Raw genomic sequence first — 20,963 nt, 5'->3', positions numbered from 1 at the left:
TTACGTTAGGTGAGTCGTCAACTGCTCAGAAATTTACTTTCCTTACCAGAAAAATGTGAATAAAAGTGGGACACCTCCTGGCCTTTCCTGAAGATTTTTAAATAAAATACATGAAAAACCGGTAGCATCTAAGCAGTCAGGACGTGGAAGGTGTTCATGTCTTTTTCCTCATCCTGACCGCACACGTCGACACGGGATGGTCAGCGTCACAGACCACCTGCTTTGCTCGGTTCCAGTCCAGGGCCTTGGCCAGACTGGCATTTTGCTTGGGCGAGGAAATGTTTCCTAACCGAATACTGTCTGTCTCCTGCTCCAGCCACATCAACAGGAAGACACAATATGAGAACCCAGTTCTAGAAGCCAAACGGAAGAAGCAGCTTGAGCAGCGGCAGCAATCCCAGCAGCAGCCCCAGCAGCAGCTGCCGCCCGAAGGTTGGCTTTCCCCGGATGTGTGGGCAGAGGAGCTTGGGGCAAAGCCTGGGCGCTGACACCCCCGTGTGGTCAGACCCGGCCTCTGTGTTCACGTCCTCCCGCCTTGTGGCAGGCAGACCTGCTGTCCTGCAGGGGGGGTGGATGACAGAGCTTCTGCTGGAGCTCCCTGCCCAGAACTCAGACAGCTGGGGGGGGGAGGGGGGATGGTGTGCAATCCCAAGCCTCCCCACCCCCACCCCCCCACTCCACTTTAATGTAGAAATAGGCTGTTGCCAAACTGGAGAACTTTCTGTTGCCCTAGCATGTTTATAATACCACCTGGTGTCTAAATCCAAACTGCTCTGAGCACCTTCAGAGGAGTTCGTGTGTATGAAACGAACTTCTAATTTTAGGAACGTGACATGTAGGAATCAGAAAAAGCTGGTAATTTGGAACGCTTTTTAAAAACTATAAGTTAATTCATGCTCTTTACAAACATACAGACAGTTCAAGAATGGAGAATATTAAGTTCTCCCCTGCTGGCTCCCATCCCATTCTCAATGATAAACACTTGGGCAGAATCTCTCTAGGATTGTACATAAATGCATATTTTAACAAAAATCAGATCATAACTTATATGTATGCATGCACACACACACACATATATATATATATACACACGTATGTATTAGCTTTGTGACCTCATTTTCCCATTTAAGTTTATTTCTTATACATAGTTCAAAGCTGGTTAATACAGATTTACCCTCTAATTTTTAAGGGCTGCATAATTTTCCATTTTATGAATCTCTCCACTTCATTTAGCCATCTTTTTGTTAATAGATCTGATTATTAACAGTCATCTATTTATTAATAGAGTTTTTTAGTTTTTCATTGCAACCTTTTAAAATGATAGGCTTAATAACCCCTCAATATATAATGTGTAAATAGCAAATACATGAAAATCAAATATAATACTTTTCTTATTATAATATTAAATATAATAAATATAAACCATAGAGTAGAAATTGGTAAATCTTTTCTGTAAATGGCCAGCTAGTGGATATTTTAGGCTTTGCTGTTCATATAGTCTCTATTACAACTGTTCATCTCTGCCCTTAAAGTATGAAAGCACCTATACACAATCTGCAAATGAATAGTTGGCAGCTGTGTTCCAATAAAACATTAGATATGAACATTGAAATTTGAACTTCATGTAATTTTCATGTGTTACAAAGTATTTCCCATTTTAATTTTTTTTCAACCATTTAAAAATAGAAAAACCATCGTTGGCTCGAAAGTTGTATACAAATAGATGTGAGGGCCAATTCGGCCTCTTAAGCCACAGGTGGCCGACCACTGCCATAGACTGGATTTTACTGCTGTGTTTTTTTGTTTTGTTTGTTTTTTAAGTAAGTTCTACGCCCAACATGGAGCTAGAACTCATGATTCCGAGATCAAGAGTTACATGCTCTACCAACTGAGCCAGCCAGGCACCCCCTAGACTGTATTTCAGATAGAGTATGTACGTGTGTATCTGTGTGTGTGTGTATGTGTGTGTGTGCACCTATCGAAAAGTTCTCCTTTCGACCTTCATCTCTTTTCTATTTAAAAAAAGGTCTTAAAATGTTTTTTTTCCGAGCTGGTGAAACTTGTGGTGTTAGAAAGTGCTGCTTGGGGAATAGGAGTGTATAGTTGAATATATTCGCTTAGCTGGAAAGTGACTGTGTATATCTCAAGGGTAACTCACAGTGAGTTATTTCTGGGTCTCCGAGGTGAGTAGGAGTGCAGTTAGGACACAGGAGTGTTGGTGATGGGTCCCGTTTGGGTTCGAGAGACGGTAGGGGATAGCACTTCAGCCAACTGCTAAAATCACCTTTACCACCTCAGATGAGCAGGTTTCCGCAGCTCAGCCCATATCTCAACTGCATTAGAGGCTTTTCCCTTATTGGGCCGGCATCAGTTGATTGTATATCTTCCCTGATATTTTTTACTTGGTCTCACTTTGGACTCTCCCGCCAGAGAGAACTGAAGTTTTTATTGTTCATATCACAGTATCTCTTTCCTCAAAGGTCTTAGGAGAGAGAGACAAACAGTCAAGGTTCTTAGGAGAGAGACAGACAATCAACAGCCTTAGGAGAGAGAAACAGACAGATACACACACAAGAGACACAGAGAGAGAGAGAATCTTGATGTCCTTAACAAAGGGTGGGGTCAGATATGAGTGGTTTTTGTTTTTGTTTTTGTTTTTCAATCTAAGCTCTCTGTGCCTGGTTTTATTGGTTTGGGTAGTTGTATAATTCAGAAGATGAATCCTGAGTGAGTTGACTAGCACCTTGAAGGAAAAACAGTAAATTGTTTCTTTTTCTTTTAGAATGGACAGAAGATCATTCATCGCTTGTGCCTCCTGTTATTCCAAACCATCCTCCAAGCAATCCGGAGCCAGCCAGAGAAGCTCCACTTCAGGGTAAAGTGTTTTTATAATGGCTAGGTATTTAGCTCAAAAATTTAATTTTTTTTTTTTTTTTTAAGGAACTCGTAGCTCCCAAGTCATTCCTTTGATAGTGAAAACCATGAGGTCAGAAATTCTAAATGTATTGTTAATCAAACTTGTCGAGAAAATGGAAAACTTTTTTTGTGTAAATTTCTGCAGCTAATTGTAATGCTATGGAAATGATGACTAATTGCCATTAGGGTTTCTCCGCCTCAGCACGGTTGACATTTTGGGCCAGATACTCCTTTGTCGTGTGTGGGGCCTGTCCTGTGCATTGTAAGATGTTTAGCAGCATCCCTGGCCAGTAGCACCCTTCCCCCTGTCGTGACAACTAAAAATGTCCCCAGTCATTGCCCAGTGCCCCTGGGGTGGGGGGTGGGGGATAATCCCAGAGTTGTAAATCACTGATTTAGAGACTACAGATATTTAGTATTGGGCTAAAATAAGATAAATCAAAAAGTCAGCATGAGATATTTCAAGATCCTAGTCAACCTGTTTGCTTTTGACTAAGATTTTCTTTTAGATATGAAATCATTTGATGTTATTCTATTCTAAATGCTCATCTGCTATTCTTGCTGTACTTTGGCATTTATGCTTCTTTTATAATGTTTCATTGGGTCTCACTCATTTACATTCACAAATAGTAGGAGCCCTCCTAGAGAGGTTCATTTTTGAAAATTGGTATCTCCAGAATCTTGCTGCTTTCAGGACTCATTACTCTTAAATGATAGAGAAGATTCGGGAGGGTTTGGTTTGTTTGTTTGTTTGTTTGTTTCTTTTAAATAAGAAAAATAGAACAAGCATTATATTTGATAGAGTTGGGGAAGGTTTGTGGTACAGACCCATTAAAAAGACTAAAGTTCATCTTCGTTCTCTGTGCATTTTTAAAGAGGTATCGTCATGTTAGATATGAAAAGATAAGTAGAAAAACTCTTTTCTCTAATTTTCATCCCTCCATTATTATTTTCATGAGAAGGAAGTTGTTTCCTTGCTAACCGATCATGTCAAGAGATTGGTAATAATACCAATTTATGTAAAATAATTTCTGCTGGCTTAGGTACACATTTTTATGATGCTAATGGTTTTAATAAAGATAGAACACAGCAGCTAATAACGTTAATGGCAGCATGATTGTGGCCTCCTCGGCACTTTTTAAATATAAAATTCCTTTTGCCACCCATGCTGTCTCCTTTCCCTGCCTGCCCGTGAAGAGTCCTGATCTAGCAGCCTGTGGTACTCTGGGGAAGAAGTCGTGTGGCGAACTTGGTTAGACTGTTGGGTATGAATTTTGCTAAGTTCACCATTCAGCGAAACTTTTCCTGTGATCAGGAGTGTATTTCCAACCCTAGCAAGTGATCATGTTCAAGAGAGTTGCTCTTAGGAAAACTCTCCAATTCCAGTTGGTGCTTAGAGAGAGATTTCTATAGCCATCCCTCCATTGCACCCACTCTACCACCACCATCTTCCAAAATAACAATGCCCATTTATTGGGCTGTCATTATGTACCGGGCACCCCACCCAAGGACTTTACCTATATTATCTGCCACGGGTATTCCTTACGAGTCTCCTAAATCATGAGGTTGGTACCACCATTACGTCCATTTACGTGTGCAACACTCAGGCAGAGAGAGCTCTAGTGATTTGCCCAAGGCCACACAGCCAGTGAGTAGTAGAGCGCCCAATCGGAATCCTCATTGTTACTAGGAACAGTTACACTTCTGGCTAAAACCTTTTTTGTTCGTTTGTTTTTTTGTCTTTTTGTGTGGGGGGTATAACTCCCTACATAGTCTAAACCTGCGCCACCCAGTTACAGATGTCACTGGCTACATGTTGCCATTTAAATCCATTACAGTGAAAAAAATGACACCTTCAGGGGCACCTTCGTGGCTCAGTCGGTTAAGCATCTGCCTTCGGCTCTGGTCATGATCCCAGGATCCTGGGATCGAGTCCCGGCATTGGGCTTCCTGCTCAGCGGAGAGCCTGCTTCTCCCTCTCCTACTCCCCCTGCTTGTGTGCTCGCTCTCTCTCTCTATCAAATAAATAAATTTAAAAAATTAAAAATTAAAAAAATAAAAATTACAAATTCAGTTCCTCAGTTCCACTAGCCACATTTCAAGGGCTCAAGAGCTCCGCATGACTAGTGACTGCCGTATCGGACAGAGCACCTATGGAGTGTCTTTGTCACAGAACGTGCTGCTGGACATCACGGGTCCAGGGTATTCAAACACTGGTGCCCAAAACAGTGCCACCCTGGCTGGGAAGCCAGCTCCTAAGGGTCGTCCGAGAGCAGAATTTTAGGCCAAGACCCCAAAGATCCTGATTGAGTCTAGAATAGGACCTACACATGAGGACCTTTAAAAAAAAGAGCTGCTGAGGTGATTCTCGTACATAACAAGATCGTACAACTGGCGACTGGCCCGCAGATGAGGATCTCTGAGAAAATGACTTGTACCACAGGGATGCAGCAGAGAGCTCCAGATGCCACTGCTTGTGGGGAGAAAAGCTCTTCTCTCCCAAAGCTCCATTAACTGATGACCCACTCATACATAACACGTAATAAAATGTGCATGAATGTGAAACCCTGTGATCTTCCCTCCCTAGTTATGCATTGAAAAAGCAAGTCAGCGGTGTCATTTCAGAGCTCTGCTCGTGTCTCTATTAAGTTGAAAACATTCTAAGTTCAAAATATGCTAATGGCTTTAAAAAAAAATTCATTCAGTGAAACTGCCAGGCACATTTTCTTCACATTTTCTAACTTAACCTATAATAAGGGTGAGAAGCTTAAACACCCCACCACCTCTTCCCGCCTTCTCAAAGACGCGTTACATCTCCTTTCTTTGTGCTGTTGTTCATTCATTCATTGATTCAGCGCAAATGTGTGGAGCACATGAAATGAATCGGGCAGTATTCTACATGCGGGGTGTACAAGCAGAAATCCTCTGGAGCTCACATTGCCGTGTTGTGCGTGTGTTCACCTACAGTACCCTTTGTGTACGGGGATGGGCGAGAATGAGACAGATCACCAAACCGATACGTACAATGTCTACTGTGTGGGATGGTGATAAATGCTAAGGACAGAGATAAAGCAAGAAAGGGGGATGGGGAATGTTGGAGGAGGTATTAGAATTTTTAATAAGATGGCCAGAGGAAGTAAGCCTCACTGAGAAGGTGTGTCTGCATAACTAAAATGTGTTTCCCAACGCTCTCCAAACTCCCTAGCTGCCCCTGCCTTAAGGATGTAGGCTATGCACACACACCCCCGTCCTCAGTTTTCCATCTGATAATTGCCATGGCAGCTGTCTCCGTACAAGCCCCGAGTGCACTTGACCCACCTTTCTGATGTGTTGGCGGACAGCCTTGCATGGTGAATGCTCCAGAGTCTTGCCTTTCTTTAGCCACAGTGACAAGGCTGTAGTTTGTCAAGCTCCCAACCAGCCTTGGGACTGCCCTAGTGAGGGGGAGGTTCGTGAACAGAACTATGACTCTGAGCAATTTAAAAGGGCCTTTTTAAGAGCCAGAAACTTTTGAAATATGCGATTAAAAATTGTACGTGTGCCCAGAGACCTTTTGAAAAAAGGCTTTTCGCTATAGCTAACCAAAAATAACATTCTTTCCTGGGTGCCAGGCTCTGGTGCAGGGGTATACGGAGACTTTTTCTCCTGGGTGTTTTGTTTTGTTTGGATAACACTTTTGATAGAAAAGAAATAGGGCAGATGGGGAGGCTATGGCAGGCAGAGAGCAGGAGATAGGAAGTATAATTAGGAGAGTTTAAAAAGTCTAAACATGAAATTATGTCCACTGTTTGAGATATCCAGAGAAATTCTAGTAAGTTTCTCAATTACAGTGAAATGCCTAACAAAACTTGGTTTGTGTACGAAATGTTATTGTGCATATCATCGGGAAAACTCACTAAAACCTTAGCATGTTTGGAAGTTATTTAGCTGTATAGCTATTAATTTATTTTAGATAAGACAACTGAATTTGGAGCTGTATGCTGTAGTTAGTAACTAATTCATTTAGTTTAGATGTTTTGGATTTAAAAAAAAAATTCTAAGCCCCATGTCCTCAACTTTTTTAAACAATAAATTTTAGTAGTGGACATGTCTGGGCTATTTTACAAATTGTTAAAGGATGAAAATTAATAGGAAAAATGACTTAAATTTAGAATTCAATTCAAAGTAATAACTCTTCTAATTTTGAAAGTAGTGATTCTATGTTTTTATCAAATTATTCTTTGTGACCATATGTTTCCTAGTATTTTCTATGTATTTTCAGAATGTGTTTTCTTTTTGATTAGAAACAAAAGTTTTTGCTGTATTGGTTTCACAAGTAGAAGCCATGCCCAAGGCAACACATTGGAAGTTGTACCGCAAAATAGAAACTATAACAAAACAGAAGACACAAAGCAAACACCCACCCCATCTTTTTTTTTTTTTTTTAAAGATTTTATTTATTTATTTGACAGAGAGAGACACAGCGAGAGAGGGAACACAAGCAGGGGGAGTGGGAGAGGGAGAAGCAGGCTTCCCGCCGAGCAGAGAGCCCCATGCGGGGCTCGATCCCAGGACCCTGGGATCATGACCTGAGCCGAAGGCAGACGCTTAACGACTGAGCCACCCAGGCGCCCCCACCCACCCCATCTTCTCTGAATACTTTGTGGCAGCTCAATTGCTGTCAGACTACATGAACTGAAACCAAGAAGTGTTTCAGATGATGGACACCGGTTCCATTTTACTCCTCTATTTTCCTTTGGATATTCATGCTGAAACACTCTAGGTACCATATCCCCCTTCTTAAACAAAGGGGTCTGGGATCCCCCTTATTACTGCAATCAAGAGAGGACTTTCCTAAGACACCTTAAGCACAGGAGCTCGGAGAGTTATCCATAAGTTGTGTCATTTCTTATTTAACTCATCTTTTCACTCATAGTGACATTCCTTATACTCTTCTTGTTTTCATCCAGGCAAACCCTTTTTTACACGAAACCCTTCTGAGTTGAAAGGCAAGTTCATTCACACGAAGCTGCGGAAAAGCAGCCGTGGCTTTGGCTTCACAGTCGTTGGAGGGGATGAACCTGACGAGTTTCTGCAGATCAAGAGCTTGGTCCTGGATGGTCCTGCCGCACTGGATGGCAAGATGGAAACAGGTAGAGATGCTACATGGCCCTCGCATTTCCTGTGTGATGAGCCTGCCCCCCCACCTGAACGAGAACAAACAGCATCATGATTGCATGACTTTATAAATGGTTTTGAAAAACTGAGTCAGCAGGATTCCTCCTCTACAGAGATGCATTCCCTGGTAGAGATACAGAACTTTGAAGTCACTTGAACTTTGGGGTACTGTTAGGGTGCTATCGAATACAGTAGAGCAGTAAATTTACTAAAAATTTAGATCTGTCTGAATAGAAGAATTCTAAACTTCCATGGATTTCTGCGGTAAGAATATTTTTTAGAAGAAACCACAATGTTCTTTCAATGATCATTAGATTCTCATTAGCACGGAAGACACTAGATGCTACAAGAATGCCGTATTAGCAGTTAAAAGAAGTAATAGAAGCAGTCTCTTTGTGCCCTGTGATACCACCCCCAAATCCAGTTTCAGTTCAGCTTCCTATTGGTAGGATCTCATAATGTTGATAGAACTTTTTTTGGCTACCTTTTTTTTTTTTAACCCCCAAACTCTTCTCTTTTGCAGGAGATGTCATCGTCAGCGTGAACGACACCTGTGTTTTGGGACATACGCATGCACAAGTTGTGAAAATCTTCCAGTCCATTCCCATCGGTGCCAGTGTGGATCTTGAACTCTGCCGAGGTTACCCGTTGCCTTTTGACCCAGATGACCCCAATACAAGTTTAGTGACCTCGGTGGCCATTTTGGATAAAGAACCAATTATTGTGAATGGGCAAGAGACCTATGATTCGCCAGCTAGTCACAGCAGTAAAACAGGCAAAGTCAATGGCACGAAGGATGCCAGGCCCAGCAGCCCTGCTGATGTGGCGTCAAATGGTTCCCATGGTTACCCCAATGACACTGTCTCTTTGGCTTCCTCCATAGCCACTCAGCCAGAACTCATAACTGTTCATATAGTCAAAGGGCCAATGGGCTTTGGCTTTACTATCGCAGACAGTCCTGGTGGTGGTGGCCAAAGAGTGAAACAGATTGTGGACAGTCCGAGGTGCCGTGGCCTGAAAGAAGGGGATCTGATAGTGGAAGTTAATAAGAAGAACGTGCAGGCTCTGACCCACAACCAGGTCGTGGATATGCTGATCGAATGTCCAAAGGGAAGTGAGGTCACATTGTTGGTGCAACGAGGAGGTATGTAGGTTTCTTTTGTTCTATGATTTTTCTTTTTTTAACCCAGAATCCATTGTTTAATTTACCAGTCTTCAGGTGGCTTTTGGGGGCTTTGTAAATGTCTACTCTTTAAGATCATTTTTACTTAAATATTTGGAAATGTATTTGAAATGCCTTCTATTTCCGCCAAATGGTAGCCTCTATAGAATAAATATTGTGTTTATATATTGTGCTATACATGTGCAGTCAGAGTGATACTTTTAAATGTAAATCACATTGTACTTTTAAAAAACCATTAATATTTTTAAATCTCTATACTTAGTCTTTTGAACCTGGCCTGTGCAGTGTGCATGCAAAATGTGGCTCTTGGCCACTCTTCCAACCTCATGTCACATCCTCTCCCCTCATCACTGTGCTCTAGCCATCTGGCTGCTTTTCTGGAGTGGCTTTAGTGCTCCAAGCCCTGGCTGTCTCAGGGCCTTTGCACTTCCTGTTCCCTCTCCTTGGAATGCTCTTTCCCCAGCTATTCACTTGGCTGGTTCAATCTCATTCAAGTCTCCTCCTATGAGAGGGCTTCTCTGATACTTATTTAAAGTAGTCCCCCACTTTTTCTCTCTCTCTATGTTAAATAAGTAAAATCTTAAAAAAAAAAATAAAAATAAAGTAGTCACCCAGGGACACCTGGGTGGCTCAGTCGGTTAAGCATCTGACTTCAGCTCAGGTCATGATCTCAGAGTCCTGGGATTGAGCCCCCTGTCAGGCTCCCCTCTTGGCAGGGAGTCTGCTTGTTTCTCTCCCTCTTCCTCTGCCCCTCCCCCTGCTTATGCTCTCTCTGTCTCTCAAAGAAATAAATAAAACCTTTATAAAAATAAATAGGGGCGCCTGGGTGGCTCAGTCATTAAGTGTCTGCCTTCGGCTCAGGTCATGATCCCAGGGTCCTGGGATTGAGCCCTGCATTGGGCTCCCTGCTCAGCGGGAAGCTTGCTTCTCCCTCTCCCACTCCCCCTGCTTGTGTTCCCTCTCTTGCTGTCTCTCTGTGTCAAATAAATAAATAAAAATCTTTAAAAAATATATAAATAAATAAATAAATATAAACTAGTCCCCTAGTTCTTTGTAATCTTTACTGCAGCACCTCATTTTTTCATAGCCTTTATCACATCATTTTTATTATCACCACAAGTCATTGTTTTGTGTACTTATTTGGTTATTTTTCTTTGTTGCTCTTTTTTACTAGAATATAAGATCCATAAAGCCGGGTTCATGTCAAAGGCTCATGTCTTCATGTTGACAGTTGTATCCCCAGCATCTAACACAATACCTGACTCCTGCTAGGCATTCATGAATGAAAAGATACTGAATGAATGAATGAATGGGTATGCGATTATTTATACTTGGTAGGAACAACAGCTCTCCACCGACCATATGAAAAACATATCTCAACATACCCACATTTTAATGAAGTGGTAGAAGGATCTCAGAGAAACCTATTCTGCATCGTGAGACATTAGACTTTCTTCTTTCCTCTGCCTGCATCCCTTACCTCTGCCCCACCAAGAACTCCCAGGACCTCACACTGGGAAATATTTTCCATGCTGTTGAAGCATCTTGCTTCTGGATATGTACTTGTGACTAGTCTTGATTGATCACCTCACACAATGGGCCTGAGATTGGTTGTTTCCCTCAGTCTTTGCCAACACGATTTGTTTCATGCACAACATACTCTGGCCACCTGAGAAGAGATCAGGAACTAGATTTTTATTTCCTCTTGGTTCCACTGCAACAGAGGAACTCCTGTGTGTCACAGCAGCTATGTTCTCATGTTCTTATGAAGTTGTGTGTTCTGTGGTCAAAATGACTGGGGTTGTTGGAAGGAAATCCAACGTTCAGAGCAACTGTCTGTGAACTGAAATGTTCAGCCAACACTTCTTAAACAGTTATAAAAGTCATTGTGCAGGTTTAATTTTTTAACCTGTTGTCTTCAGTGACACCATTTTGAAATCTCTTCTTGTACCTAGATCACTTGACTGCTCAGATCATTGTTTTTTCAACATTGACTAAAATGTAGTAGGAAGTGACTTGAGCTTCAGGATGATGAAGTGTTGGTAATGATGGTGATGGTTGATGGTGGTGATGGTGGTGATGGTGGTGGTAGTGGTGATGATGGTGATGATGATGATGACAATGATAATACCTGATACTTACAGATAATCTGGCAATTTATTTATGTATTTATTTTTAAAGATTTTATTTATTTATTTACTTGAGAGAGAGAGAAAGAGAGAAAAGCAGCATGAGAGGGAAGAGGGTCAGAGGGAGAAGCAGGCTCCCCGCTGAGCCAGGAGCCCGATGTGGGACTCGATCCCAGGACCCTGGATCATGACCTGAGCCAAAGGCAGACGCTTAACCAACTGAGCCAGCCAGGCACCCCTAATCTGGCAATTTACAAAGCACTTTTCATACCAGCATATGCCTCTCATCTCACTTTTACCATGTCCTTGAAAGGTAGGAAGGTGCCAGCCCATGATTTGACTGAGAAGTTCAGCTCAAATCTGTGGTTTCCAGTTCAGTGCTCTGTCTGACTTAACTCTGAATAACACTAGTTTTTGCATAATTGCTGATTTCTGTGGCCAGCAGCTTGAAAACTTAAATGGTTCTTGGTCCATCAGGGCCGTTTCTGATTTAGCCACTGCTCATTTGATGGTCCAAACCATCCTGCTGTCCTACCTGATTTTTATGCTCCTTCATTTCATTTGAGACCAAAAAATAGTCTCCTTACAGCATTCTAACTTACCACAGTTAGTGGAACCATTTTGTAATGAATATGCCCAAACTGCCAAACAACTGATTATAGAAACATACCCCTTGATTTCAAATGGGTTTGTATTCTCTCTTCTTAATTTCTAAGACCTTTTTGTTAATGCCATTACATTTTATAAACTTAAATTAACATGGAAAGATCCAGAATATATTGCCACATTAGTCAACATCTACATAGTTTATTCCAGAACCTGAGTAATTTAAAATCACTATAACATCAGCAGTCTTTAAAATACAGCATATGCCTTGTGTTTGATTTATGTATTAGAAAGTTTGCACATCTGCATTTGGCAGGCTAGCACCAGCTACTGTTAATCTTTCTAGGAAGCATATAAATATATTTGTTTCTGCCATTTATTAGTTATTGGAACTTGGGCTGACATTTTAATCATCACTCCTGTATGGTGGGGATGTAAATGAGGAGGTTTGGTGAAGCAACAAAGACAGCATCTAGGTTGAATGAGAAAGTAAATGGCCACTTCACTGATTCTTTCTAATGAATCTCATTTCTGTCAAAGCTGCTAATAAGCAGATTGATAAACTCATGATTCTTATGAGTCTTGGGAATTCAAATCTTGAGGATGAGGCTTTCTATGCTTTAAAGAACTGGCCTTTTTTACTTTGGGACAGAACTAGCTACATTTATATTTTATTTTAATTCTCAATCTCCTCATTTTTGATATCCGTTCTTGTCAAGATTGGGGACATTTTGATTTCTGGTGTTCTTTATTTTCCCAAGCTGGAAATCAAGCAGAGGTGAGAATATTTGTAAATTTCTGGGATTAAATAGTTTCCTGGATCAGGCATGGGGTTGGTGGGGGTACCCATCCACATGCCCTGGCAGCTGGGACCATTACTGATTTATTTACAAGTCTCTTCTCTGGAAACATGCCCTTGTCTACTGGTCTGTCAGTCACATTGTTAATGGGGCAGTGCCTTCTTCCTGGGCCTGGCTCCGCATCTTCCCATGGCATTTCCTTTCATCTTCTTCCCTCTGCCGTGCTGTCAGGAGAATGCTTTTTATTTATTTTATTTTTACAAGGTATTTGCATTCAGAGAGCCTGTTGCCTGACACCAGTGCGAATCTAGAGATTTTTTTTGAGGTGTTGGAAAATTATGCTAGAAGGTGATTACTATTTTTTTTTTTAATAGTGGGGTTTTTTTAATTTACAGAACATAATTTGTCCCATAAAAGTTTTTGTTTCATTTTTGCTTTGCTTTTTTTTTTTTTTAAAGGGATATTATATGTAACATAACTGCATGCCTCTGTGTGTATTTTGTGTATTTGGTTAATTCACACCAATTATTAGGTGGGACACTCTTTAAGATGTAATATTGGGTTGAGTCAGAATACTGTGTTTCAAGATTTGGCAAAACTTTAAAAAAGTGGAGAACATGTTTTGCTTTTGAGAGAAAGTGTGTATTGAAAAGAAGGCTGAACTGGGGGTGTCAGGAGCCCATCACTAGTCCCACCTCTGCTCTTAGTTGCTCTATCCCTCTATCCAGGTTACTGCTCTGCCTGGAGACTCATTTCTTTATCAACAAATTGGATGTTTTGAACTAGATCATCCTTAGAGCGACCTTTTTTGGCTCTACCTTTATGCACAAAATGATGTCATTGATGTGTTAAAAACAAAATTCAACTGAGTACATTTTAAAGATTTTACTGGCTCTTTTTAGTGATTCATGAATCAGGCAGCATCCCACCTAGTAGAGAGAAAGGAGCTCTGAGGAGCTGTACAAAATGGAAGGCTTTTGTATGCAGAAAAGAGTAGGACGTGGTAGTTATACCAGCAAAAAGCAGGTTGGTTGTGGTTAAGGTCACCTTCCTTTAGGGGGAAAGCAGGCGTCTATCAGGCAGGTTACCAGGTAATTCCAGACGGAATGGTTGAAGATTTCATTCCTGGGAGAGGCCCAAATGGTAGCTGAGTATTAAGTCTCAGTTTGGTGACATGGTGCATAGCATAAGTGACTCCATGTTGGGCCTATTGTCTCATTTTTAACAATTTCCCCCTTTTAATCAGACTCTCATCCTGAGAGATGTGACCAAAGTTTTAAGGCATTAGCCCCACTCCCAGTGACTGCTCTGAGGTTCTCACAGTTTCTGCTGATCTTTTGTGAATGGCTCTCACAGCTCATGACATCTTTTGCTAAATCTCTGTGTGGTATTCATAGGTCACAACTTCAGGTTCACATTTTTTAAATCAGTCATTCTCTTTGTTCCTTTTCTGACGTTCTGATTTTGGGGGATCATTTCCTTGCTGGTTAGCAGCTGCAAGCATGCATTTAAAGCTCTTGAGAGAATATAATGCACCAGGGAGACTATTAGGATTATTATAAACAGGATAATTAGCAATGTCTGGAATGTACTTCGGAATCATGGTCCCCAAGACCCAAACCAGTCAGAATCAAGTAAGTCAAAGACCCCGTTGAAGGAGAGGAGTCACTTTTCTAAGCCAACTGGCTTGTTTGGCGATAACCCAGAAGTGTTAATCCAGATGCAGCAAGTGGTATTGGCCATAGAACAGACACCTCCTTGCTCAGCTAAATGATAATCAAAGGCTATTCTATTACAAAGAACAACTTTGGCCAGAGAGTCTAGGAATTTTGGTTGGGCAGCTGTAGCTTTAGCAGCAGATTCTGTAAGATCTTCAAGAGTTAAGGAGAGGGTCCTGATCATAGCCTCAGGGCATTTACTTCTAGCCAGGGAGCAGTGGTCTTCCAAAGGAAGCTAATCTTGAATCTCGAGTATCTAAGTGGTAATTCCTGTTTTCTCCCTTTTAACAAACTGTTTTTAACGAATGTATAGAGAAAAGAGCACAAGATTCTAGAGCCCGTTGATGCAAGTTTAAATCCCAGGTCCTACTTTATTTGCTCTGTGACCTTAGGCAAGTCATCTGAAAAAAAAATGGCAATAATAATACTTAATTTGCATTTGCATGATGGAGATAAAATAAGATAGCATTTGTGCTAATTGCTGGCATAGAAGTAATCACAATAAATCAGTGGTGTTTTACTGGTATTACCTAATATCAGAAGCAACTGGGTAGGGCTGGCTTTTTATTTAAAAAGAGGGGAGGGGACTACTAGTGCCTCAGTCAGTTAAGCGTCTGACTCTTGATTTCGGCTCAGTTCATGATCTCAGAGTCCTGAGACTGAGCCTCACATCAGGCTCCGTGCTCAGCAAGGAGTCTACTTCCCCTCGCTTTCTCCCTCACCCTCTGCACCTCCCCTGGCTCACGCACACGCACCACACATGCTCTCTCAAATAAATAAAAGAAAATCTTAAAAAAACAAAAAAAGCTCTACCCAGACGTATAGTATAGTAATCTCAGTGCATGACCGCCAGGCATCTTGTGTTTTTTTAGAAGCTCCGCGGGCGATTCTGATGTACAACCAGAGTTGCAACCACTCTTAGGCTCCTGCCCTCGTGGACCTTTCCCATTTAGATTCCATGACATCTAACTTGGAGGAAAATTGGGTTGTAAAACTAAACAGTTATTTTCATTTCTGAATAATACTCTTCTTTTAAAGTCTACAAGCAGCAGGTTGCTTGGTCTTCCCTAAGGTCCATCTCATTCAGCTTCGTAGTCACACCTCATACCTTTAGAAGCATGACACAGAGACGTTAAAAGCCAAAAATTAGATATGGAGCGGTGGTGGTGATGGTAAGGATCACGTTCCTACTCTCACTGATTGAGTACTTGCATGCGCCAGGCTTGTTACCATGGTGTAGACACACACTTAAATAAGATCTCACTGCACCCCATTGTTGTGACTGCCTTGCACAGCCACCAGTTTGCATTGTGATTCTGAGTAGCGTCCTCTGGGAAATGAAGACGGTGATTGCTAGCCCCTACACTAGGAAAACAAATGAAGAAATTATTTTTGCTTTCAGTGTTGCAACACCACGGCTAAATTTGCTTCATATAAAGCAAAGGGGAAATTTCTCGTTTGGTTGGAAAAGTATGTATAAGACTCCTCCTTGTTTAAACCACTTGTAATAAAACAGTAAATACTTCCACCATGTGCCAGGCTTAGTTGGCTCCAAACATCTTATATATCATGATTTAAAAGAGCCCCATGAGGTAAGTAAAATCTTAGCTCCATTTAGGAACAAAGGATGCAGAGGCCCAGAGAGAGGACAGTGACTTACCCAGAATCCCACAGCTGGCTAGTGGCAAAGCCAGGATTTGAACCCAGAAGTTCTGGTCCTAGAGATTGGGCTCTTAACCACTATGCTAAGCAGCATCTTGGCTTATAGATGAGAGACTTCAATACCATAACTATTAAGGAGTATATCTTACATAAAAGTCATGAATAAGTTCTGAAGTCCATGGGCAAATTGATGCCACTTAATTTTTCATCAAAATGTACTAATGATATTTAGTTCATTAAATCATCATTGATCCATATAGGAAAAGCAATATCTAATCTCATCATCTAAGCACATCATTAGCATTAGATCTTTGTGTATGTTTTTTTCCTTGTGAAGTGATGCAAAACTATCATAATTAGAACTGCAGTGAGCTGTGTGCCCGAGTTAAACCCGAGTGATCAGGTGCCCCTCTTCTCTTTGCCCTCTGGTCTTGGGCTGGAGAATGAATTGCAAATTGCACCGCTTAAGTATGTGACTGCCAGAATCTCTCAAATTGAGCTGCAGGGTCTCCAAAAGGAGAATTCAGGTTGGTTGCAGAGTGATACCCTAATCGTGATAGAGTTCTGCGTATTAACATCAGCAAATTCTGCCAGCTCTCCCTCCCCGTATGCCCCAGCTCTCATCTACCTCCCACTTCTTCCCTGGCCTCTGCCATCCATCATATAGCTCCTGGCCTTGCATTGGCCTTGCAACCCATCCGAGAGCTTCCCCCATGGTCCATTCTCCGACTAGAGTGATTGCAAGTCAATTGAATCACGTCAGTCCTCATGTCAAAATGACTTCTCATCATCCAGGGTCAGCTCCAAGGTCCTGTGCCAGGGCCCTAGCACTTGCCCTTATCTCTCTCTGATTGTTTCTTCTTCAAGGGAGCCACGGGACTCTCCGACTCACAACCTTCAGGCTTCGGCTCACAGGTTCTTTCCTCCAAGAAGCTTGCTCTCACCTCCCCATAGAAAATAACATGGAACCCCAGCATCACTTTCTGCTCTGTGCTTCTCCCTGATGGCACCCACACTTACTTGTGACCTCCCTGAGAGCAGGGACTTGGTCTCAGTCATTACTTCATCCCTGCCACCTGAGATCATGCCTGGCACATTGTGGGTATTCAGAAGGTCATATATGTTAAATGAAAAATATAAATTAACATCAGACCCTTTGTTTTTGTAAGTGCTGGTCCTCAAGAGAACTCTCTGAGGTGAGCACTGTGGTTTTTAAATTTTATAAGAATTAAGTTTTTATTTTATTTTTTTAAAGATTTTATTTATTTATTTGAGAGAGAGAGAATGAGATAGAGCATGAGAGGGGGGAGGGTCAGAGGGAGAAGCAGACTCCCTGCCGAGCAGGGAGCCCGATGCGGGACTCGATCCCGAGACTCCAGGATCACGACCCGAGCTGAAGGCAGTCACTTAACCAACTGAGCCACCCAGGCGCCCAAGAATTAAGTTTTTATTTTAATTCCAGTTAACATACAGCGTTATCTTAGTTTCAGGTGTACAATATAGTGATTCAGCACTTCCATATATCACCTGGTGCTCATCACAAGTGCCCTCCTTAATCCCCATCACCTGTTTAACCCATCTCCCCACCCACCTCCCCTCTGGTAACTATCACTTTGTTCTCTATAGTTAAGAGTCTGTTTTTAGTGTCTTTCTCTCTTTTTCCCTTTGCTCATCTTAAATTCCACCTGTGAGTGAAGTCATACAGTATTTGTCTTTCTCTTATTTCACTTAGCATTATTTGCACTGGCTCCATCCACATCATTGCAAATGGCAAGATTTCATTCTTTTTTATGGCTGAGTAATATTCCATTGTATATAGATACCATCTTCTTTATCCATTCATCAGTTGATGCGTGCTTGGGCTGCTTCCCTATCTTGGCTATTGTAGATAATGCTGCTGTAAACATAGGGGTGCATGTGTCCCTTTGAATTAGTGTTTTTGTGTTCTTTGGGTAAATACCCAGTAGTGTGATTGCTGGATCATAGGGTAGATCTATTTTTAACTTTTTGAGGAACCTCCATACTGCTTTCCACTGTGGCTTCATCAGTTAGCATTCCCACCAACAGTGTAAGAGGGTTCCTTTTTTCTCCACATCTTCGCCAGCACTTGTTGTTTCTTGTGTTGTTGATTTTAGCCATTCTGACGGGTGCGAGGTGATATCTCATTGTAGTTTTGATTTGCATTTCCCTGATAATGAGTGATGTTGAGCATCTTTTCATGTGTCTGTTAGCCATTTGTATGTCTTCTTTGGTGAAATGTCTGTTGATGTTTTCTGCCCATTTTTAATTGGATTTTTTTTTGGGTGTTGAGTTTTATAAGTTCTTTATATATTTTGGATACTAACCCTTTATTGGATATGTCGTTTGCAAATATCTTCTCCCATTTTGTAGCTTGCCTTTTAGTTTTGTGGATTGTTTCCTTTGCTGTGCAGAAGCTTTTTATTTTCATGTAGTCCCAATAGTTTACTTTTGCTTTTGTTTCCCTTGCCTCAGGAGACATACTAGAAAAAACTTTTGAGAGCCGATGTCAAAGAGGTTACTGCCTGTGCTCTCTTCTAGGATTTTTATGGTTCTCACATTTAGGTCTTTCATCCATTTTGAATTTATTTTTGTGTGTGCTGTAAGAAAGTGGTCCAGTTCCATTCTTTTGCATATTGCTGTCCAGTTTTCCCAATACCATTTGTTGAAGAGACTGTCTTTTTCCCATTGGATATTCTTTCCTGCTTTGTCGAAGATCAGCTGACCATATAGTTGTGGGTCCATTTCTAGGTTTTCTCTTATGTTCCATTGATCTATGTGTCTATTTTTGTGCCAGGACCATACTGTCTTGATCATTACAGCTTTGTAATATAGCTTAAAGTCCAGAATTGTGATGCCTCCAGCTTTCCTTTTCTTTTTCAAGATTGCTTGGACTATTCAGGGTCTTCTGTGGTTCCATATAAGTTTTAGAATTATTTGTTATAGTTCTGTGAAAAATACTCCTGGTATTTTGATAGGGATTATAATAAATGTGTAGATTGCTTTAGGAAGTATAGACATTTTAATAATATTTGTCCTTCCAATCCACGAGTAAGGAATATCTTTCCATTTCTTTAAGTTGTCGTCAGTGTCTTTCATCAGTGTTTTACAGTTTTATAGTTTTCAGAATACAGGTCTTTCACCTCTTTGGTTAGGTTTATTCCTAGGTCTCTAATTGTTTTTGGTGCAATTATAAATGGGATTGTTTTCTTAATTTCTTTCTGCCACTTCATTATTAGTGTAGAGAAATGAAACAGATTTCTGCTGATTAATTTTGTATCCTATAACTTTACTGAATTACTTTATCAGTTTTCACCATTTTTTGGTGGAGTCTTGGATTTTCTGTATATAGTATGATGTCAGCTGCAAATAATGAAAGTTTTACTTCTTCCTTACCAATTTGGGTGCCTTTTATTTTTTGTTGTTGTCTTGAATGCTGTATTATTATAGCTAAGGAAACAGGCAGTGGGCATCTGACCACCTCAAAAACACATAGCAAAAAGATGACAGAGTCTGAATCCCAATCCAGGTCTGTTTGCCTACAAAGCTCTCTGTCACAGGCTGCTCTAAATGACAAGGAAATGCATTGACTGGCATGTCCATAGGCCAAGATACTGGAAAATCATTTCAGTGAGTCCTGTTGGTCCAGTTAAACCTATTCTCCAGCATCCCGTTCAGTAGTTACTAGCCACATGTGGCTATTTAATTAAAATTAAATACAATACAAATTCCAATTCAGTTCTTCAGTCCAACTGGCCACATTTCAAGAGCTCAGTAGCTACATGTGCTTTATGGAACATTTTTATCCTCATAGAAAGTGCTATTGGTCAGCTCTGCTCTAGGGGCTTTGATTATTTTACCCTCAAAAGGGGATGGTCAGTATGCTTTATTTTATTCTTTCTCTTATTGTTATACCTTTGAATGGAAGAAAAATATAGAATTGAAGGCAAGTTCATGGGGAATAGATATCTTAAAAAAAAAGATTTTATTTATTTTAGAGAAGGGGAGAGAGAGAGAGAGAGTGTGTGTGTGTGTGTGTGTGTGTGTGTGTGAGCAGGGGGAGGGGCAAAGGGAGAGGGACAGAGAGTCCCAAGCAGACTCTGTGCTGAGCACGGGGCCTGACACAGGGCTCGATCTCATGACCCTGAGATCATGACCTGAGCCAAAATCAAAAGCCAACCAGACTCAACCAACTGAGCCACCCAGTCACCCCGGAAATGGATATCTTTTATATAGATAATAATAATAGGTCCTATTTATTAAATCCTTCCATGTGTAGGCACCAGTCTAAGCTCTTTGCATGTATTAATTGGGTAGTAGGGGGTAGGCAGGAATTGAGACTCAGAGAACTTAAAAGACTTACAAGTATTAGCACCTGGGGCTGTCTGCTCTGTTCGAGTGAGACAGCCTCATCAAGTTTTAAGGGGAATTATAGGGCCTCCACCTAGCTAAGAAGTATCTCATCTTTGAATACGGGACTGACATTGTCTAAGGAGCTTAATTTCAATTGTTTCAAAATGTAAAGTATCCATAATCCAAAAAGGGGAAGAAACTTTAAAACATGGGAAAATTCACCCTAAATTCTTATATATATATATTTATATTTATATTTATTTATACCTATATTTATGTAAATGTATAATCTGCCACATAGCTATCAGCAACTTACAATTTGGCAAAACTGTTTAAAAGGGAAGATGTTGACGTCCCTCCCCTTGGTGTATTTGATTCGGTATCTCAAAGTCTCAAAGTAATTGACCTCCCTGCTTACCTA

The 20,963-nt window shown here is 41.1% G+C and overlaps 1 protein-coding gene across 10 annotated transcripts in view; it reads left to right on the top strand.

The window, feature by feature from the left end:
* The window catches only part of MAGI1 (membrane associated guanylate kinase, WW and PDZ domain containing 1), a 604,531-nt gene that overhangs the window by 519,802 nt on the left and 63,766 nt on the right, over positions 1-20,963 (top strand). For all 10 annotated transcript variants that reach the window (XM_032411708.1, XM_032411705.1, XM_032411702.1 and 7 more), the window contains exons 9-12: positions 317-432; positions 2,783-2,875; positions 7,866-8,048; positions 8,597-9,217. In XM_032411708.1, the coding sequence (XP_032267599.1) occupies positions 317-432; positions 2,783-2,875; positions 7,866-8,048; positions 8,597-9,217 (1,013 nt within the window). The remainder of the gene's footprint in view (positions 1-316; positions 433-2,782; positions 2,876-7,865; positions 8,049-8,596; positions 9,218-20,963) is intronic.

This window comes from Phoca vitulina, unplaced genomic scaffold (assembly GCF_004348235.1).
Source record: "Phoca vitulina isolate PV1807 unplaced genomic scaffold, GSC_HSeal_1.0 scaffold13, whole genome shotgun sequence".
NCBI lineage: Eukaryota > Metazoa > Chordata > Mammalia > Carnivora > Phocidae > Phoca > Phoca vitulina.
This window is presented reverse-complemented; position numbering and strand designations above follow the sequence as displayed.